The sequence below is a fragment of the Arvicanthis niloticus genome, chromosome 1 (genome assembly GCF_011762505.2).
Source record: "Arvicanthis niloticus isolate mArvNil1 chromosome 1, mArvNil1.pat.X, whole genome shotgun sequence".
Lineage (NCBI taxonomy): Eukaryota > Metazoa > Chordata > Mammalia > Rodentia > Muridae > Arvicanthis > Arvicanthis niloticus.
In genome coordinates this window covers 137,029,719-137,049,915 of record NC_047658.1, presented here as the reverse complement: position 1 = coordinate 137,049,915, position 20,197 = coordinate 137,029,719, and the positions used below count along the sequence as shown (strand labels likewise).

The window sequence follows — 20,197 nt, the reverse complement described above, 5'->3', positions numbered from 1 at the left end:
CCAGGCTGGTCTCTAACTCACTGAAATCCTTCTGCCTCTGCCTCCCAGGTGCTGGGATTAAAGGCCTGCACCTCCACTACTGGCCAACGGTTCAAAAAAAAAAAAAATTTTTTTTTTAAACGACCTCAGGTGTACTTGGAAATATGAACTCTTTGATTCTACTTGTATCTTAAATCAGATGAATTCTAGTAGAAAGTTTTCAGCTACTATTGTGTTTTAAAAGTTGCTTCTTTGGATGCTTTTTCTGAAGAGATTTTTGGATGGCACCTTCAGTCTCCCCTCCTGTCCCATCCCTCCCCCATTGGAGTAGGGTTAATTTTGGCCTGAACTGAAGTTATTAGGTTTGGTGTGTACAGCAAGAGGCTTGCGTTTACTCCTTTCAGAAGTTTATCATGCCTACTTGATGGCATCGCATGGCTATACTGATGGCTTCAGCCAATCCATAACTATCAGTAGGAGCCAGGCCAGTGAAGCTGTGTTGTCCTGCCTCGGCAGTCATACGTACCGAACGTAAGGTCTGGTCTTGGTACTGATTTGATATGGTGTCAATGGAGAAAAGTTTGAAAGCATTAGTTCCAGGAATGCAGTATAAAATGATAAAGTTTCCAGATCACTTTCTTGAGATGTTTAAAAAAAAAATTTTTTTTAAGCACCTTTAGTTTCAGATCTCAAGAGTTAGAGGTAGGGGATCTCAGTGAATTCAAGGCCAGTCTGGTCGATGTAGTGAGAGCCTGGACAGCTAGAGATCATGTCTCAAGGTGGAGGGGAGGCACAGTGATTTTTTTTTTCCCCCCCGAGAGGTCAGAAGAACTAAACTTTCTGAGGTAGGAGGGAAGCACAGTGGAGAGTTGTTCCGAGCTGTGCTGATGTTAGGTTTGCGGGCCTTTGTCATCATCGTCCTTTTGATTGTTTCCAGGAATTATCTGGAACACATAACGGCCATTGGCCCCAGGACTACAGGAAGCACAGAAAATGAAATTCTGACGGTCCAGTACCTTTTGGAGCAGATCAAGCTGATCGAAGCGCAGAGCAACAGCCGTCACAGCATCTCAGTAGACATACAGCGTCCTACTGGCTCCTTCAGCATTGACTTCTTGGGGGGTTTTACAAGCTACTATGACAACATCACTAATGTCGTGGTAAAGCTGGAGCCCCGAGACGGAGCCAAGTATGCTGTCCTGGCTAACTGTCACTTCGATTCAGTGGCAAATTCACCGGGTATGTACTTACTTGTATTTAGTCATCTAAAGTCAAAAAGATACAGCCTAGAAAGTTTATTAACTTAGCCCCATGTAAGGACCATTTTTCTTTGTCCAGCATTTTCTCACTGTGATAGAAGTTAAGCTGTTTACTACCAGTTTAGAGTCTAACAATTTAATATTCCCTTAAGCTCATTACGACTGTTATTGTAATTATTAAATAGTGGCACACAAGCCCCATGACAATACATGAGATGTTTTTGGTACACTTAAGTTTATCTTCAGTTTATCAGTGTGGCTGTCCACTTATAAGTGCTTATTCACAGGGTTCACAGGGTGGCAGTAGGCTTTTGGGGTACTAGGTAACGATCTCTGTATTTAAGGGATACATGGATTAGAAGATATAAGTTGTTGTTTTCTGTTCACTTAAAAAGTTAAAATTATGGTCCACTGAAGGTGTGACATATTGGTAGAATACTTAATATTGTGTTCTGAATAGACACTGGCAAGATAGAAAACTTGATGTCCAAGACAATACATATATGTCAAATCAGTGTGAATCCTCTAAATTGAATGTTTTAAAAATAAGATTTCTCAGAAACATGATTTGTAGACTCTGGGTCTTTTTGTCCTTGGAGTGACACAAAAAAAGTATAAGCTACATTGTCAAGGGCAGTGATTCGAAAAGCATTTAAAACTTTCTTCAGTTGTTTGATAGGGTATTGGTTGAAGTGCCTATAGCCAAAACTTAAACCAAAAGAAGCATTAAGCTTCCACATAAGTCTCACAGAAAAGCATCACAGTCCACAGTGGTAGCATGGGATGGGGGGATTCAATTAGCCTGAAAGTTGGAGATCAAGTTCTCCCAGAATGGAGAGGTACTGATGTAGTAATGGACCACAAGGATTCTTTCTTGCTTTAAAAAATATGTATTTATTAAATATTGTGTGTGTGTGTGTTTATATGCTCATGTATATGTGTTTGCGTACTTGGAGGCCAGAAGAGGGTATCAGATTCCTTGATGTTGGTTTAGTTATCTGGGAACAGTCATGATGGTTGTGGGTTCTGGCGTCCAAACTCTGGTCCCCTCATGATGGAGCAGCAAGCAGATTTAACTGCTGAGTCACCTCTACAACTCCAAGGATTATTTTTTTATTTTGATGTGGTGATGTTTTTGTAAAGTATTACAGAGTAAGACAAAGTCACCGTTGGCATAATATATGAAGCCTACTCATTGTATTAAATTCTGAAATCTTTTATCATGTATGTAAATTTCCATGACTCATAATTTTTTATGAGACAGACAGGAGTCCGTCTAAATTACTGACACCCATTATCTCTAAAATTTCTTCTCTATATGCTCATATAAATATTTACAAATAAAATATGAAAAAAACCCAGCTAAGAATAGAAAGCAGCATTTGACAATGGTGCCCTGACATTGTACACTTAAGAAGATTCCTCTGACTGGTCACTAATAGACACAAAGATGGGGTGGGTGCTGGGCCTTCTGACTAGGAGGAGAATATCTTGAATATTGGGCCTTCTTTCGGCATACTGCTTAGCTTAATCTATCTTTAATTTCTTTATTGTTAAATGAAAAACTAATAGCTAATTTCCTAATAGTGTTGCTTAAAGATTAAGTATAAGTAAAACTTTGGGATAGTGTCTTTCAGAGAAAGTCTTTTGGTGGTCGTACTGTTGATAGCAATACTTCTGGATTGCTTGAATGTATAGCAGGCCCAATATAACCATGTAGAGTCACATAAGATATAAAGTAGCCTTGACTTGATGAAATGATATTGTGGTATTTCTTAGCATTTAGAATATATTTTGCTTATTCAGACATCAGTCTCCACACAGTCATTTAAAACAAGGCAGATGTGCCTTAACTCTGCCAGGGACACTAGACAAAGTCACCTTGTGCTCACTATTAAGATGCCTGAATTCTGAAGAGGGTCACATAAATGCTGTGGTTGTAAGAGCATTGTATTAGAAAGACTGGATATGCAGGTACCCATCAAATGCAGAATCCCCTCCTGACTCCCCGTTGCCTTTCATATTCTTATGTGAGAGAAGATAGTAAGAGAAAAGGAGACAGGCCATTGCTGTGTTTGCGCAGATGTATCTTTGTGATACCAAGGGGAAATGAGTCATTTCAAAGAGGTGGCTCAGCTCTCTGCCTTGGATATTGTCTTCATCAAAGAACAATACTTTTTTCGAAAAGTTACAAGACAAAGGGGAAGATGGGGTGTAGCTCAGTGGTAGAGCGATTGCGTAGCCTGTGCCAGCACCAGGGTCTGTCTTCAGTGCTGCAGAAGTGCAGAACAAACCAACCTGGAGGAAATCCTGAACCAAAGCAAAACATCCTACAAAGCACAAAAAGGAGAAAGGGCCTAGAGTCTGTGTGGGCAGTGAGTTGTGGGGAAGGACGTGACTGGCAAGTCCAGCTGGGAAAGCCTGCCTTCTGTAGGTGCTTCAGGGCCTGTGGTTGTCTCTGGAGACTAACCTTTGTCCTTCCGGGTAGACAGGGCAGTGGAACACCTGCATAGATTTATGTTCTGTTTTTAGACAAATGGGGGGAGAGCAGAGAGCTTTTTTGTGTCTTCAGATTTCCCTTAACACCAAAGAGCCTTATATTACAGAAACATATTTTGAATGGCATTTTCTGCTGCTGTTTACACAGAGCCAGGCATATAGATTACATCTGGAGTCCACTAATGAAAAGAATCTTTGGAGAGCCATTAGAATTTTTAAGCCCCTCCCCCCTTTTTAGAGACAGGATCTCATGTAGCCCAAGCTAGCCTTGAGCTAGTCTCATATTGCTTTTTTTTTTTTTTTTTGGTTTTTCGAGACAAGGTTTCTCTGTGTAGCCCTGGCTGTCCTGGAACTCACTCTGTAGACCAGGCTGGCCTTGAACTCAGAAATCCGCCTTCCTCTGCCTCCCAAGTGCTGGGATTAAAGGCGTGCGCCACCACTGCCCGGCTCTAGTCTCATATTGCTATGTAGCTGAGGATGACCTTGAATCTTCCCATCTGAGTGTGCCACCATGCATGTTTAAATGACTAGAAAGAGTTTTGTTTTTCTCAGATTGACCCTATTACTCTGTTTCTAGTTTAGAAATAATTTTTTACGTAAAATTTTATAATACTCATACTGATGGCATGAAGGAAATATCTATCAATAATAAGCTAAGAGTAGCCTTCCATTCACACACCAAATAGTTGTCACCTGAATCCTCTCTGTGGATGAGCTCACTGAAGCGTGAGTATGTTTTTGTGCATGCATGTCGTGCTGGGGGTAGAACCCGACACCTGTACATGTTCTGCCACTGAGCTGTCTCCAGCCTCAGGAGTGTTATTGAGACATCCTGAACTGTGCAGTCTAGGCTGGCCTTAGTTTTACCAGGAGTTCTGCTTAAGTCACCCCAGGGCTGGGCTCACAGGACTGCATAGCTGTGCTTGTTTTCCTGTGTGCATTAAGGTTCTCATTAAGCATACTTGGATCTGGGAATTGATAACAATTAAAAGTAATGTTACCTACAGAAGGACCTCATTTATCTTCTTAGGTCTGCTGTGTGGTGCCAGGTCTTTGGTAAAAGAGACACCTGAGTTACTTTGGGATGGCTTCACTTTCAGGGTGATTCTGAATGGAAAAGGATGTCAGTTTGTCACTTAGCCTTCTTACTGTTTTCTACCGTCACTCTCAAAGGCATTATGACCCTTTCCTGTTCTCGTCTAAGACACTGGTACCCTTAGAGTAGGGAGGATGAGTGGGAAGTTTAACTTGTTAAACAGCTCTGAATATAAAGGTAAGTGTTGTTCATTTCACTTTGAATAAAGAGAGGTGTTACTGTTTGCTTTTCATTTTAAAATAACAGTCTCAAATGGAAAAGAAAATGTTTATTTCATGTGTTTTCTGAGACATGGCCCACACTGCCTACATCAGCTTATACCCCGGGCTCTAACAGTGGTCAGGTAACTGTTATTTTGTTTCACTTTCACTAATGACTAAAGTACAGTCCAATAATCACCAAGACTAGTGTCATTAATATTGTTTCTTTTTGAGCAGAAGTAGGGTTTAGAATTCAACAGAGCCCTAAAGCAAGTGTTTTATTGGTTACAGAGCCTCCCCTCAGTTTTCAGAGAGAAGGAGGAAAGCTAACCAAGGATGGTTCCCAGGTGCCAGGCAACACATGTTGACTTGAAAAATCTGTGCAAAAAGACTGTGGGGTGGAGTCATCAGTCTGCTTTCTAGACCAGAGAACAGTGAGCCACATGACAGAGACAGAATCCGCCCCACATCCTTCTGTGCTTGAGTACTCACTGAACACTGTGGCACCCTGACTCACCACACCCCCGGAAGTGCTGCTGCCTGAGTTATGGTGTTTCCGTACTCTAAATGCCCCGTAAGCTTCCTATTCTGAAAAGAATCAGATCAGTAGAAAACAGAGTTGTTCCTGAACTCCGGCGTGCCTCCCACTCCCTTTTCCACCTCAGCCCTCCTACTTGCTTCTCTCTGAGTGGCTCTTGGCTGCACTGCTTCCTCTGTAGTTCAGTCTGCACTGATGAAACATGAGGTTCCCCTCGAACATGCTAACGGTTTCATGTGATACCTCACTTAGAAAACTCAGCAATAACCTTCTACTGTCATCAGATAGCCAGCCAGTCCCTTTAACTGCCGCTCATGGTGCTTTAAAAATCAGCACTTGGGGCCCAGCAAGTCGGCCCAGTGATTAAGGGTGCCGGCCACCTAGGCTGCCTGCTTGCCTGAGTTTGGACCCACATGACAGAGGGAGAGATGAAGCCCTGCACATTGTCCTCTGACTTTCATATGTGCACTGTGGCAAGTGTCCCCCTCCCCCCCCCCAAAAAAAATAAACACATAAAAATGTTACAGCAACAGATTTCATTAAAAAGCACTCAGAGTACTAGAGTTCTTTTCATAATCTTTAATTATTAATATGGTGATTTTCTGATGTCGAGGCTGGAGTATCTGCTATACTTCTCAGTGCTGAGACAAGGCAGTTTACTCTTCAGTGTCTTCCCATTCAGGTGCCTTTGTACTTTTCCATTACTTGATCCCTTTTGAAAAACCTTAAAGCATCTAGTCTTACTCCCTCTGTAAATGTGAGGTGCTGTAGTGTTTATGATTTTGAAAGACTATGGTAGAGAGGAGAAAGCCACGAGTACCAGAAGTACCCAGAGGATGGAGCATGAGGATAAATTCTAGTTGGCTTAGGCTCCATCTGGCTAATTGATGCCACAGCTATTGAGTGTGTACTGAACACATGCTTCCACCAATCACATCATTGAGGAGCCCAGGCAAGACTCTTACAGGACTTGTCTTTGTTGAGCATAGTTGTCACCCTGTGATGACACAGTTATGCTTCTGGTCATGCAGCTATCACGATGCTCCTCTGAGGGGAAACTCCATCCCAAAGCAGTAAGGAAAAACACTGAAACTCTGAGAAGTAACTCTGTTTTTCTGACTCCAAGGTGCCAGTGACGATGCAGTTAGCTGTGCAGTGATGCTCGAAGTCCTCCGGGTCATGTCAGCATCTCCAGAACCCCTGCAGCATGCTGTGGTGTTCCTCTTTAATGGCGCAGAGGAAAATGTCTTACAAGTAAGGTTTGGTTTAAGTATTTGGGTTGAATAATGATGAAAGTAATAATGATTGGTAACAATGTGTTTTATTAGTAATATGAATAGTATCATAAAAATAATATGCAGAATAAACACTGTGCCTGGCAGTGGTTTTAAAACACCCATACATGTAGCGTACTCAGTAAGTTAGAAACTCAGCTGGGAAGCAAGCCAGTGGTGGCGCACGCCTTGGACAGCCACCTCCAGAGGGCAGGCGTGCCCTTCTTCCTGAGTTTGAATCCAGCTGTCTCCCACTTCTTGTGTGACTCTCCCCCATTGTCTCATGGGGAAAAAAAAAAAAGTTAGCCAGGCGGTGGTGGCACACGCCTTTAATCCCAGCACTTGGGAGGCAGAGGCAGGCGGATTTCTGAGTTCGAGGCCAGCCTGGTCTACAGAGTGAGTTCCAGGACAGCCAGGGCTACACAGAGAAACCCTGTCTCAAAAAACAAAAAACAAAACAAAACAAAACAAAAACCTCAGCTGGGAACTGCTCAGCCTCCTAGGATGTGACACGTTTGTTTGTTTTGCTCTAGTCTTTGAAGCAGGGTCTTGCTGAGTCTCCTAAGGCTGGCCTGGCACTAGTGATCCTCCTGACTCAGCTTTCTGAGTGTCGCTGTAACCAGAAAAGAGTTTGATTCAAGGGCTTCTCAATGGCATCATTCCTCTCCTGACCTTTTTAAATCCCTGAGCTCAGAGAGCTGAGGAAGGCACACAGCACTAATGCTTAACCATATTGATTATCTTTCCTGTCTTTTCTTCTTAATGTTCGCATATTTTCACAGTGACTTTCCACTTGGCAAACTGAACCCACCATTTTGTACAGGATGATAACTTTAGAGTCTGCGTTTGAGAAATGTCATTTTGCCCTCATAGTCCCTAACTTTTCAGCTAGCCATTCTGCGTGCAAATAAGCAGAATAAAGACATAGTTTAACCTACATTTGTTTTCTTTCCTCATTAAGGCAAGCCATGGTTTTATTACTCAACATCCCTGGGCCAGTTTGATTCGAGCATTTATTAACCTGGAGGCTGCAGGTGTTGGAGGGAAAGAACTTGTTTTCCAAACAGGTATGTGAGGCTGTGCACTGAGCAGTTCAATGGGACAGTGGAAATTTTTTCAGTGTACACAATCATTTTAATGAGCAATCTCTTGCATGAGGTTTATTTTTAAGGCATGAATGTGTATGGTAATATGTTCATTGGTATGGGTGTACACGTATGTGTGTGTGCATGTATCTGCACTGTGTGCTTGTGTGCGTGCTTATGGTAGCCAGAGGTGTTAACATCAGATGTCTTCCTCAATTGCATTTCTGAGACAGAGCCTCCTATTGGGCCTGGAACTCATCCATTCAGCTACTCTGGCTGGCCATTGAGTTCCAGGGCCCTTCCTGACTCTCTTTATTAATTTTTAAAAGCAAAATAATGTAAAGAGCATGTGACTCCTGTATAGCACTTATTATATGCAAATATTACACTCAGTTATTTAGTTTTCAAGGTGTGATGAGCACATGCTGTTGTTCTTCCACTCTCTGGATGGAGACTAGAGGTGAGAGTTTGACTTGCAAGGTTTTATAGTTGATATGTGACAGCGGATTGGAACAGGAGCAGCTCAGACTCAGAGTCGGTTCACAGTCAGCAGCTGTATTGTAATATGTGCTGGTTGGTTGGTTTATTTATGTTTTTGACAACATGACTCAAACTAGAGTTATCTGGGAAGTGAGAGCCTCCGTTGAGGAATGGCCTTCATCAGATTGGTGTGTGGGTGTGTCTGTGGGTGCTTTCTTGATTAGTGCTGGTTATGGAAGGGCCCACCCACTGTAGATGTACCACTCTCCACAGGGAACCCTGAGTTTTGTAAGAAGGCTGAGCGAACCATGGAGAGCAGCCGTCCCATAGCCTGCACTTTACATTCAGCTTCCAGGCTCCTGACTGGAGTCCTATCCTCGCTTCTGTTGTGGTGGATTCTATAACCTGTAAGCCAAGTGAGCCCATTTCTCTCCAAGTTCCTTTTGGCTAGTGTTTTAGCAACATAGCAGAGAAGCAAATAAGGACATAATACAGTGTGAATATTATTAATTATGGATGATTAGGATATAAGGGTTTTAAAATGATAGAATTAAAATGAGAAAATTTACTCACAGTTTAAAGAATTTAATTTCATCACTTAATAATTTGAATGTCAAAAAAAATCCAGTAAGTATAATAGCCAGAGTTTTAATTTTAGGATTATGCATTCCTGAAGATGATAGGGTGTAACTGTTGAACATCATGTACTTGCCATCTTTGCAGAGTTGAGACTTGCTCAGCAGGGCCTGCTAAGACCTGACTTTGGAAGGCCCACCTTCTGTCTGCTCCTGCCACACATAAAGCTTTGGTCAAAAGCTGCCTCTGTTGTATGAGTCAGACAGTCTGATTTCTCATCCCTGGCTGCCCTGGAATCCGATCCTCTGCCTCTACCTTTAGAGGCTGGGATTACAGGCGTGTACCCTGCCTAACTTGTCAGGAGTCTTATAGTGAGTAGTGTTTTGGGTGAGAGGGGCTAGAGGACATGAGTGAGGTCCTAGAAATTTACTCTGTAGCATCTTTAAGTGTATTAATTTAAGTTTTGAAATTACAGTAGGCTGGGCAGTGGTGGCAAACAACTTTAATCCCAGCACTTGGGAGGCAGAGGCAGGTGGATTTCTGAGTTCCAGGACAGCCTGGTCTACAGAGTGAGTTCTGGTATAGCCAGGGCTACACAGAGAAACCCCGTCTCACAAAAAAAAAAAAAAAAAAAAAAAATTACAGTAAGTACTAAGTGTTTTTTTATAACCTAAACAGTACCATATTTCAATACTCTCTCAAACTTACTTTAAACTTTTAAAATGATCCTGTATTTTATTTCAGTTACAACTTTAAGAAAATCAGGGTTGCCAGTTTGGTGGTATGGGCTTTTAACCCCAGCATGTGGCAGACAGAAACAGGCAGCTCTCTGAATTCTAGGTCAGCTAAGGGTACATAGGGACACCTTGAACACACACACACACACACACACACACACACACACACACACACACACAGAGTTAGAATTAAAATGCTCACTTGTTTCCATATATATAATTACTTTGAAATTCCACGTTGCTGGAGATTTTTATCTAAAGCCTCATACATTTAGTTGAGGAGTAAGGACTTGGGTCTAATCAGAGCCAGCAAAAGGGAACACTCATAGATGGTAACAGACTGCCTTGAGCTGAGACGCCATTTTAGGGAAGTGTGTGTGTGTGTGTGTGTGTGTGTGTGTGTGTGTGTGTGTGAGACACACACAGAGAGAGAGAGAGAGAGAGAGAGAGAGAGACAGAGACAGAGACAGAGACAGAGACAGAGAGAGACAGACAGAGAGAGACAGACAGAGAGAGATTGAGGTTCAAGGTCACAAGGTGAGATACAGCCAGACTTTTCAGCTCTCAGTCTTTCTACTTTCTCTTTATTCAGTGAGGAGCAGCCGAACTCTAATATCTATAGGAATAGGTAGCTGCTATCAGCTTTGGCCCCATTTTTTTGATGCAGGAGGAACACCTTCAACAGCCATCAAATCAGAAAGGGGCAGCAGAGAATGCTAAGCAAGGAGTCTCAGCGGCTGTGAAATCCCAGGCCCGCTGGAGCAACAGTGTCTTGTGTATCCCGTCAGAGGTGTACTGTAAACTTGAGTGCCTTCATCTCCATGCCTTTAATTTATGTAGCACCTGTTCTATCCGCTGCTACCTGGATATCATCCAGTCTCATGGTTTAGTCCAAATGACTCCTGATGTTTTTCTCTGCATATTTTAGTACAGTCTACATAGATAGTTTGATGAGATGAGAGCACACTTCCCTAAAATGGTGTCTCAGCTCAAGGCAGTCTGTTACCATCTATGAGTGTTCCCTTTTGCTGGCTCTGATTAGACCCAAGTCCTTACTCCTCAACTAAATGTATGCGGCTTTAGATAAAAATCTCCAGCAACGTGGAATTTTAAAATGATTACATATCTGGAAACAAATGAACAAAGCACCAGTTACAGGTAGACGGTGGGTGTTTGCTGGCAGGACTAGGTCAGGGTGGCTGTGGCAGTGGTTGGGGGAGGAGCATCAAGAGTTAGTGAGCTTTCCACTGCATTGTGAAGCTAGGTGCAGAGCTGATCACTGCCCTCTGCTCTGCAGTTCTCTGTACTGTTAAATAGTTCCCGGTGAATTTGTTACTTTGATAATAAAACCCCAGTACCTCCTTCAGTATATGTGTAATTTAAACATTTTACTCATTCTAAAACGAGCATATTTTAAGATTTACTCCCCTGGAAGGAACTCATAACAGACTTGCTGGGAACATCCTTCTTATCTGAATTTTACACCATTCTTTGCTTCTAGTTTTGAGCTTATATTAATGGTTTAAGTGTGTGCCTGAGAACTTTTGGATGTACCTTCTGATGGTCTAATGTGTTTCTCAGGATGGCTCTCACAACTCATCACTGCCTATAGAAGACTGGCTTTCTTATGGCTCTATCTTCTAGAAAATTCCTAGTATTGATTCCATTTTTGACTAATAGAACAGGCACCCCAGTCTGGCAGACTTAGACTTGTGTTTGAGACTGCATGCCAGATGGCCCTGTCCTCGGCTTTCTTTCTGTGTGGTGAGACTTATCTTCTCCCGGCTTTTCAGATAAAACACTTTGTACTTTCCAGAGCTTTATTGTCACTTGAGAGGGAAATCCTCATTTGGGGAGCTTTTGGTGGCTGGAATAATCACTCTTCCTTAATGTCAGAAAGAGTGGCTCGTCAGACCAGCACTGTCATCAAGTGCTTGATGGCATTATTTTTGAAGATGCTAACAAAATATAACCTTATAAAATTTAAACAGATTAAACCATTAACATATGTCTCATTTTGAAAAATTCAGGCTCTACCGAGTACAAGAAATCTGGTAAGTCAAAAGCTCAGGGCTTTCCCACCACTCTGAGCAAACCAGTGCTAATTTGCTCTATAACTTTTTGGGATTTTAAAGTAATTTTTCTTATGTAAGTTTATTAAAATTTATTTACCTTTACTTTATGTGCATTGGTGTTTTGTGTGCATGTATATCTTGGAGTTATAGACAATTGTGAACTGCTATGTGGGTGCTGGGATTTGATCCCTGGTCCTCTAGAAGAGCAGTCAGTGCTCTTAACCACTGAGCCATCTTTCTAGCCCTGGGATTTTTTTTTTTTTTTCAAAAAATGAGTAATTATGCACATGAACATATACATATATTATTTCCCTAAAATGGAATAATATTTTGTAACTGTTGCCATCTTAGAATATATATATATATATACATATACATACATATATATATGTATGTATATGTATATATATATAAAATTATTCCATGGCTCCACTAAGGTGTAATTTAAATGTCTTATAGTTTACCAAGATTCAGTGTGGTTTAGGTTTTCCATGTAGTTGTGTACCATTATCATAATTCTAGAGCATTTTAAGAAAAGGTTTGTTTATGTGTATGTGCTCATGTGTATGTGAATGTGTGTACAGGTATGCAGGTGCCCAAAAAGGTCTGAAGAAGTCATTGGATCCCTCAGAGCTAGAGTTAGAGGTGTCTTTGAGGCCCCTGACATGGGTGCTGGGAACTGAGCCCTGCTCCTGATAATTGAGCAGCAAAGTTCTAACCACTGAGCAACTCTGCATCTCCTAGAACATTGATCATCATCCCTAAAGGAATCCGTGTACTCACCAGTCAGCTCTCGCTCACATTTCTCCAGTGCAGGCAACCACATGTGGCCTGCTGAACAGAGCTATCTGAGTAACCCTGTGTTGTGTTGTTTTGTTTCATTTCAGGCCCTGAAAATCCTTGGTTGGTCCAGGCTTACGTTTCAGCAGCTAAACACCCTTTTGCTTCTGTGGTGGCTCAGGAGGTTTTTCAGAGTGGAATCATCCCTTCTGATACCGACTTTCGAATCTATAGGGATTTTGGGAACATTCCAGGTATTCTGTCTGTGGTCACAGGGTGTTGTGTGAAACAAAAACCAGACATCTCTTGAAAGTTGTAATGGCTTGAGAGAACACTATATGTGAGATATTTATCTTTTGACTCACTGTCTCAGTTAGGGTTTTACTGCTGTGAATACACACCATGACCAAGGCAACTTTTATAAGGACAACATGTAATTAGGGCTGGCTTACAGCCAGAGGTTCAGTCCATTATCATCAAGGTGGGGACATGGCAGTGTCCAGGCAGGTGTGGTAGCAGGAAGAGCTGAGAGTTCTACATCTTCATCTGAAGGCTGCTAGGAGAAGACTGGCTTGTCAGGCAGCTAGGACAAGCCCATACCCGCAGTGACACACTTCCTCCAACAAGGCAACACTTCCTAATAGTGACACTCCCTGGGCCACGCATATTCAAATCACCATAGTCAGGAAAGTAGAGTTTTTGATACTATCTTTCCAAAGCCCTGTGGTAATTTAAATGCTTGCCTCCTCTATGGTGTTGCCGTGCACCAGTGTTGGAGATGGACAGACCTGGTAAGCACTTCATTCTCCAAAGATGCCAGGAGTCCTCAGGGTTTTGACTCCTATGTCTGTCATGCTTTTCCAACTCCTCTGATGATTTCTACAGTTTATTTCAAATTTAAATTTGGCTCTTAACTGCCCAAATTCCATTCTCAAAACTTCCCCCAATATATGACTTAAAACGGCTCCTTAATAATGTTCTAAATTATTGACCATAGTTATAGATTTTTAAAATTTATTTATTCACTTTACAACCCAATATTAGCCCCCTCCTCCTCCTAGTCCCCTGGTTCTACATTTTGTAAGAACAGAAAAGGTTTTATGTCATTTATGAATATGACAAAACAACCTCTTGTTTTGACATTTTGTCTTTTAGAATTTAATATATCAGTCAGAAAGTCTGATAACACAAGTCTGATCTTTAAAGTAAGATGACGTTTTCCATTGTCTGTCTTAGGAATAGACTTAGCTTTTATTGAAAATGGATACATCTACCATACCAAGTATGACACAGCGGACAGAATCCTCATAGATTCCATTCAGAGAGCAGGTTGGTATTTACAGGTTTGGCTTTTTTTGTTTGTTTGTTTTTGTTTTCAAGACAGGGTTTCTCTGTGTAGACCTGGCTGTCCTGGAACTCACTCTGTAGACCAGGCTGGCCTCGAACTCAGAAATCCACCTGACTCTGCCTCCCAAGTGCTGGGATTAAGGGAATGCGCCACCACCGCCCGGCCAGGTTTGGCTTTTGATATACAATGATGAACTATTAAGGATCTATAGCGTACGTTCTATAGTCTGTGTGGGAGAGACAGTAAGTGGCAGAGTGGGTGACAGACTCGGAGTTGGAAAGATGAGTGTTGGACTTTAGTCTTTGATGTCTGACTCACTGTGAATACTCACAAAGCAGTGGCCGAGGGCTGTGGTAGGGTTTCGGATTCACTGAGAATTTACAAGGGCGGCCCTACGCTGCAGTAGGGCTCTTGAAGAGTAAAGAAAGCAGACAAGTGAATGCTATGAACTGTAGTAGCATCAGGACCTGGGTTTGTGCACCAGATGAAAGCAGAGAATGGCACATGGAGCCCATGGTGGGTGGGGAGAACAGATGAGGCGCTTACATAGATAGCACTGCAGTGCTTCCCGGGGATCTAGAGGCATTAGGGGAGACCCATCTGAGGCTGAGGGGGTTGACAGGGATTTGAGCTATGGAGAGAAGATGACCTTTTAAGTAAAAGCCCAGCACAGAGCAGGAGGGACCTGGGGAGGGGATGGGTGGTATGCCATGCTGTCAGACTAGAATGGAAGTAGTATTTTCAGAAACAGAAGGGGATAAGCTTGAAATATATGGGGGAAGGATGCCAGATGGCTTCAAAGGTTATCAAGGACTTAGAGGTGGAGAGCTGCCTCACGTGTACGGGGCCTGGAGCCCATCCCTAGCATTGAGAACTGGCTGAGTAGATGGCTCAGCAGATAAAGGCTCCTGCTGCCAAACCTAGCAACCTGAGTTTGCCAACCAGGGGGGACCCACATGGTGGAAGGAGAGAACCAACTCCAGAAAGTTGTCCTCTGACCTCTGGATATGTGCAGTGGTGTGTAGCACCCCAGTAAATAAAAATGTGATGGGATATACAATGTGTAAACTCAAAGAACCTGGAGGAGTAAGGAATCCTTGAAGGTCTCATTAAGGGGAGCTCATTAATGAGCTAATTACGGTGTTTTTAAGTGTTATGGTCTGGCAGTTATGGTATGGAGTGCAGAGTGAGGAGTTGGTCTCCAACAGTCACTTATACAGAAAGTCGAGCCTGTGAGTGCTGGGAGATAGGTGCATTTGGAATATCATCTGAAGGGTCTCTCATCTAGGGTTTGTGTGTGTGTGTGTGTGTGTGTGTGTGTGTGTGTGTGTGTGTAACTTTCCTCTCTTCATGGACATGGTTATGTCAAAAATCTGAGCACTTTAGTGCAGTCCTCCCCACTCTTACTTAATGTGTAGGGCAGGGACCAGGATACAGTGCTCACTACTTGTCAACCCCCTGCCTCTGCTTCCAGAAGCAGGAGTCACAGGCCTACACCACCACACCTGGCTCACCTTAAAAACATTTTTTTTTTCTTATGTAGGATTTCACTCTGTAGCTCAGGCTAGCTGTGACATTGCACTTCTCCCTTCCTAGCTGTGCCTTTCATTATTTGTTCTGGTTTGTCACCCTGATGCACTGGGGATCACACCCAGGCCTTGTGCATGTACTCCAGGAAAGCACCGTGTCACCAGTCCCGGAGCCAACTCTCTAGCTAGTTTTAGGGAAAATTGTTTTTGTTTTATTTTTAAGACAAGGTCTTGTTGTACAGCTCAGGCCAGCTTTGAACTTGGTATGTAACGTAGGCTGGCCTTGAATTCATGATCTTCCTGCCTTTGCCTCTCCTTCCTAATGATATTTTTTTAAGATTTACTTTTATGTGCATTGCTGTCTTGCTTGTATGCATGTCTCTGAACACAGTGGATCCTTTAGAACTGGAGTTAGAGACAGTTGTGAGCTGCCATGTGGATGCTTGGAATTGAACCCCAGTCCTCTAGGACAGCAGCCAGTGCTCTTAACTACTGAGTCATCTCTCTAAACCCTGTAATAATTCTTAGCATGCTTTAACAACTTCATGAGAGGCGTTTTTTCTTGTTTTACCACTGAATTTCTGGTCTTAGTGTCCCGTGGTTGTAATGTATCCATGAGGAAGGGAGTAGCAGTGTTAGAGGCCAAGGTAAGTGGGGGAAGGAGAGCAGGAGCAGGGCCTTTTCTGGGAAATCTGGCCAGAAAGGGGAGCGGAGTGGGAGATGGGAAGAGGTGTCTGCTCATGCTTTCCTGGTACTTCATTTTCAGATAGAGCCTGATCCATGTGCTTCATGTGGCTGCATTTGGAAGTCACAGTGGAGTAGCTTACTAGACCTTGTTATTTTTCTTAATAAAAGGTGACAACATTTTAGCAGTTCTTAAATACCTAGCCACGTCTGACATGCTGGCTTCCTCGTCGGAGTACCGACACGGAAACATGGTGTTCTTCGATGTGCTCGGCCTGCTTGTCATTGCCTACCCGTCTCGGGTCGGCTCCATAATAAACTACATGGTGGTTATGGCTGTTGTTCTGTACCTGGGAAAGAAACTGCTGCGGCCCAAACACAGTAAGTCTTTCCCTTTAAAGTGTGGTTCTGGAATGAGGGTGGGATTTGCTGAGGAGATTTTAGCCATTGTTTTTGTTTCTTCAAGAAAGTATAGAATCTTCGGAGACTGTTAGTTGATTTACATTTTTTAGAAATTCCTAGATAAGTATTTAGTCAGTATGCTCTTTATCCTTTGAGGGTTGGTGAAGATGACAGTCTTTATGCACTCACTTGAAACTGGCAAAGTCAGCTGCATTGTCTGCCTTAGCCAAACTATGGAAGGCAGGGCCATGGCAGAAGGCAGGGCCAAGTAAGGCTAAGCCCTGTTATGCAATGCATGCCCTGTGCCCTGCAGGGCTCAGCAGGAGGCTGCTCCTTGGGCTGCCCATCGCCCATTCACCAGTGTGCTCACTCAGTCCCTTGTTATGGTGTGAAATCACTAACAATACTGAAATGGACTGTCAGTACTGTAGGATGTTTGCTTGTCAAAGGAAAGACAAAGGAGTTGCTAGAATTGTTTCTCTACTTATTAATAACAAATTGTAGTTTCTTGAAATTCAGTAATATTTTATACTATGATCAAGTCTATAACATGTGTTAAAACTAAAATTTACACAACCAAAAAGAAAAAAAGGTTTGTAGGGGTTGACTTTTTATTTTTTTTAAAATACTTATTTTGTGTGTTTGGGTGTGGGCACATGCACAAGTATAGAAGTCAGAGGGCAGCTTGTGGGGATTGGCTCCCTCCTTCCACCATGCAGGTCCTGGGGCTCAAACCAAGCTCATTAATTTGGCCTGCTGAGCTATCCCGTGGGTCCTATAGACTGACTGATAGTGAAAAGGCTCATGAAGTCTTCTATGCTACTGGCCAGCAGCACACAGTCCTGAAATGGATGCAGTCGCAACTTTTCTGCTTCCATTCTGCCTGAATCATTTCTGCTTGAAATGTTTCAGAGCTTAAGTTTTCATAATGTTATTACAATATAAGTATTTAGCAGCAATTGAAATAATTCTCTGTCACCAGTTATTTTTCCCTGTCATTATTTTCTAATGTTATTTTTTAAAAAACATTTTACATTTATTTATTCACCTATGTATTTGTGTGTGCATGTGTGAAGTCAATAGACAGCTGTGGCTTCAGTACACTGGGGTCTGGGGATTGAACTCAGGCTGACCAGCTTGGATGGCAAGTGCACTCGTCTGCTGGACTGTCTTGCCAGCCCTATGCTACTGTCTCTTAGCAAGAGCTTATATGGAACTGTTTCTCTTCAAATTCTTCCTAATATTTTGATAAATGGAACATCCTAAAAGTAAGGATTACCATTTCTTTCCCTAGTAAGGAGGGTATCTGAATTTCTGTGAGACATCTCTTAATTGTTAATATCCTTGGACTCTCAATGTGTTCCTTGAACATCATCCTTTATTCTTACCCCATTCTTGTGTTTGACCATTCTCTAAACTATGGCATTTAAATATTTTCAATTATGTAGTGAATTTTTGTTTTAATATTTGCCCCTTTAGCTGGTTTTGTTGTAACTGGTTTTGTAATTGATTTGATGAAGATTAACTTTTTGTTTTCTCTTCCTTAGATGCTAATTACATGAAAGACTTCTTGTGTGGACTTGGCATCACTTTTATTAGCTGGTTCACTAGCCTTGTTACAGTTCTCATTATAGCAGTGTTCGTCTCTCTCATTGGACAGTCTCTCTCATGGTATAACTACTTTTATATCGCCGTTTGCCTGTATGGAACTGCAATAGTCGCCAAAATAATACTCATCCATACTCTTGCAAAAAAATTTTATTATGTGGTAAGTGGCTGATGTATTTATTGTTTTTTTTTCTGCTTTCATGAACTGAAGACAAACAAGTGAAATTATTGTGTATGGTCTTTGAGAGCTATTAGACATTGTTCAGCTGGCTATAGACAGTGCTGCCACAGTTGTGTTAATTTCCTGGAGTTTGCTTATTCTCAGAAGTGGTGCAGAATTCAAGTGAAGTTGCAAAGCTGTGTTTTCAGCAGTGCTTAGAACGGTGGCGGCCGTGAGCCTTGCTCGCTTGTGGGGCTCTGGCTCTTTGCCTCTACTGTTGTTCTGTAGCTATGTTTCCATGCACCAGCCCGTGCGGTCCACTCAGTCCTAAGCGTGACTATCCCTGCTCCCCTCTGGACTGCAAGGCTGGCGAGCGTGAGGTGCCGACTTCCCTGCTGCACCCCTTTATTAGGCAATGCTTGACATAGCCTGATGTGATAAACACTTCTTTCCTAAAACAACAGTACATGTCAAATCTCCTCGTTTTTCCCTACACTTTTTCTTTTCTTTTTGATATTACATTATTTCCACCTTTCCTTTGTACCTTCTAATCCCTCTTATATCTCTCCTTGCTCTTCCAAATTCATAGCCTCTGTTGTCATTGTTGTTAAACATATGTATGTGTGTGTGTGTATATATATACACATATGTGCATATATACATACGTGTATATATACATATAATATATATAATATATATATATTATATATATATATATGTTCATAAACATTACCTTTAGTCTGTATAACGTTATTTGTATGTCTGCTTTAGAGCCGACCATCTGGTGCTGGATAACCGACTGTGCTCTTTCTGGGGAAGAGTGTTTTTCTCCTACTCTCATCATGTTTTAGCTGCCTAAAGTGGTGCTTGCAGGTTCTCTAAGATTCATGATACAAGCCTGGGTCCTCGGCTAGGCTTCCTGTACCAGGCATGGGATCCCTCTTGTTGAGTATGTCATAAGCTCAATTAGAGACTTTGGTTACCGCCAAGATATGTGAGCCACTGCTGCAGCCTTTGGGTTTCTTGCCATCGTGGTTCTTCGGCATCATAGCTGGGTAGGTAGGACTACTGGTTGCTTCCCTCCTTTGGAAGTTTGTATGCTGCAGCCTAGTACCATGAGAGCTAATTCTCAGGAAGGATGCATTGAGGCCCAGATTACAAGCGTTTGGCCTCCGTGTCTCTGAATGGTCGGTATCTTCAGCAATAGGGACTTATCTTTTGCCTATGAGAGGCAGCTAAAGGCAATTAATAATAGCCTTTAATGTTTGGGGAGTCTCTTGGGCAACCCTGATCAAAGACTTAAAAGAAGACTTTTTTCTTTCTTTCTTTCTTTTTTTTGTTTGTTTTTGTTTTTTTGTTTTTAGTTTTTGGTTTTTCAAGACAGGGTTTCTCTGTGTAGCCTTGGCTGTCCTGGAACTCACTCTGTAGACCAGGCTGGCCTCGAACTCAGAAATCCACCTGCCTCTGCCTCTCAAGTGCTGGGATTAAAGATGTGCGCCACCACTGCCCAGCTAAAAGAAGACTTCTTATGTCATCTGGGGTGGTTTTGTACATTTTGTCTCGCTTTTCCTAAACTTCTATCTTTGGTACTCTTGTCGTCTTCCCATCGATGCCCAGGGTAAAGGGCATCAGTGACCATCTGTTTCCTCTGCAGCAGATGTTTAGGCATGAACTTCCTTGTGTGGGTTGTTACTGTGTCATTCTTGTTCTAGCTGCAGGTCTAGAACAGTCAAGGGGGAAGAAAGCACCTTGCTTTTTCCACACCAGGTCTCTCACAGGCTGGAGCTTGCTTATTAAGGGCTATGTTGGCTGGCTGATTCCCAAGGACCTGCCTTTCTCTTCCTACCCAAGCTAGGATTAGCAGAGAGTCAGTGTATCCAGCTCATTG

The 20,197-nt window shown here is 42.4% G+C and overlaps 1 protein-coding gene across 2 annotated transcripts in view; it reads left to right on the top strand.

Moving 5' to 3' along the window:
- Positions 1-20,197, top strand: part of Ermp1 (endoplasmic reticulum metallopeptidase 1) — a 35,428-nt gene that overhangs the window by 1,090 nt on the left and 14,141 nt on the right. For both annotated transcript variants that reach the window (XM_034510741.2, XM_034510734.2), the window contains exons 2-8: positions 917-1,218; positions 6,698-6,825; positions 7,807-7,912; positions 12,686-12,832; positions 13,815-13,907; positions 16,311-16,520; positions 18,089-18,309. In XM_034510741.2, the coding sequence (XP_034366632.1) occupies positions 917-1,218; positions 6,698-6,825; positions 7,807-7,912; positions 12,686-12,832; positions 13,815-13,907; positions 16,311-16,520; positions 18,089-18,309 (1,207 nt within the window). The remainder of the gene's footprint in view (positions 1-916; positions 1,219-6,697; positions 6,826-7,806; positions 7,913-12,685; positions 12,833-13,814; positions 13,908-16,310; positions 16,521-18,088; positions 18,310-20,197) is intronic.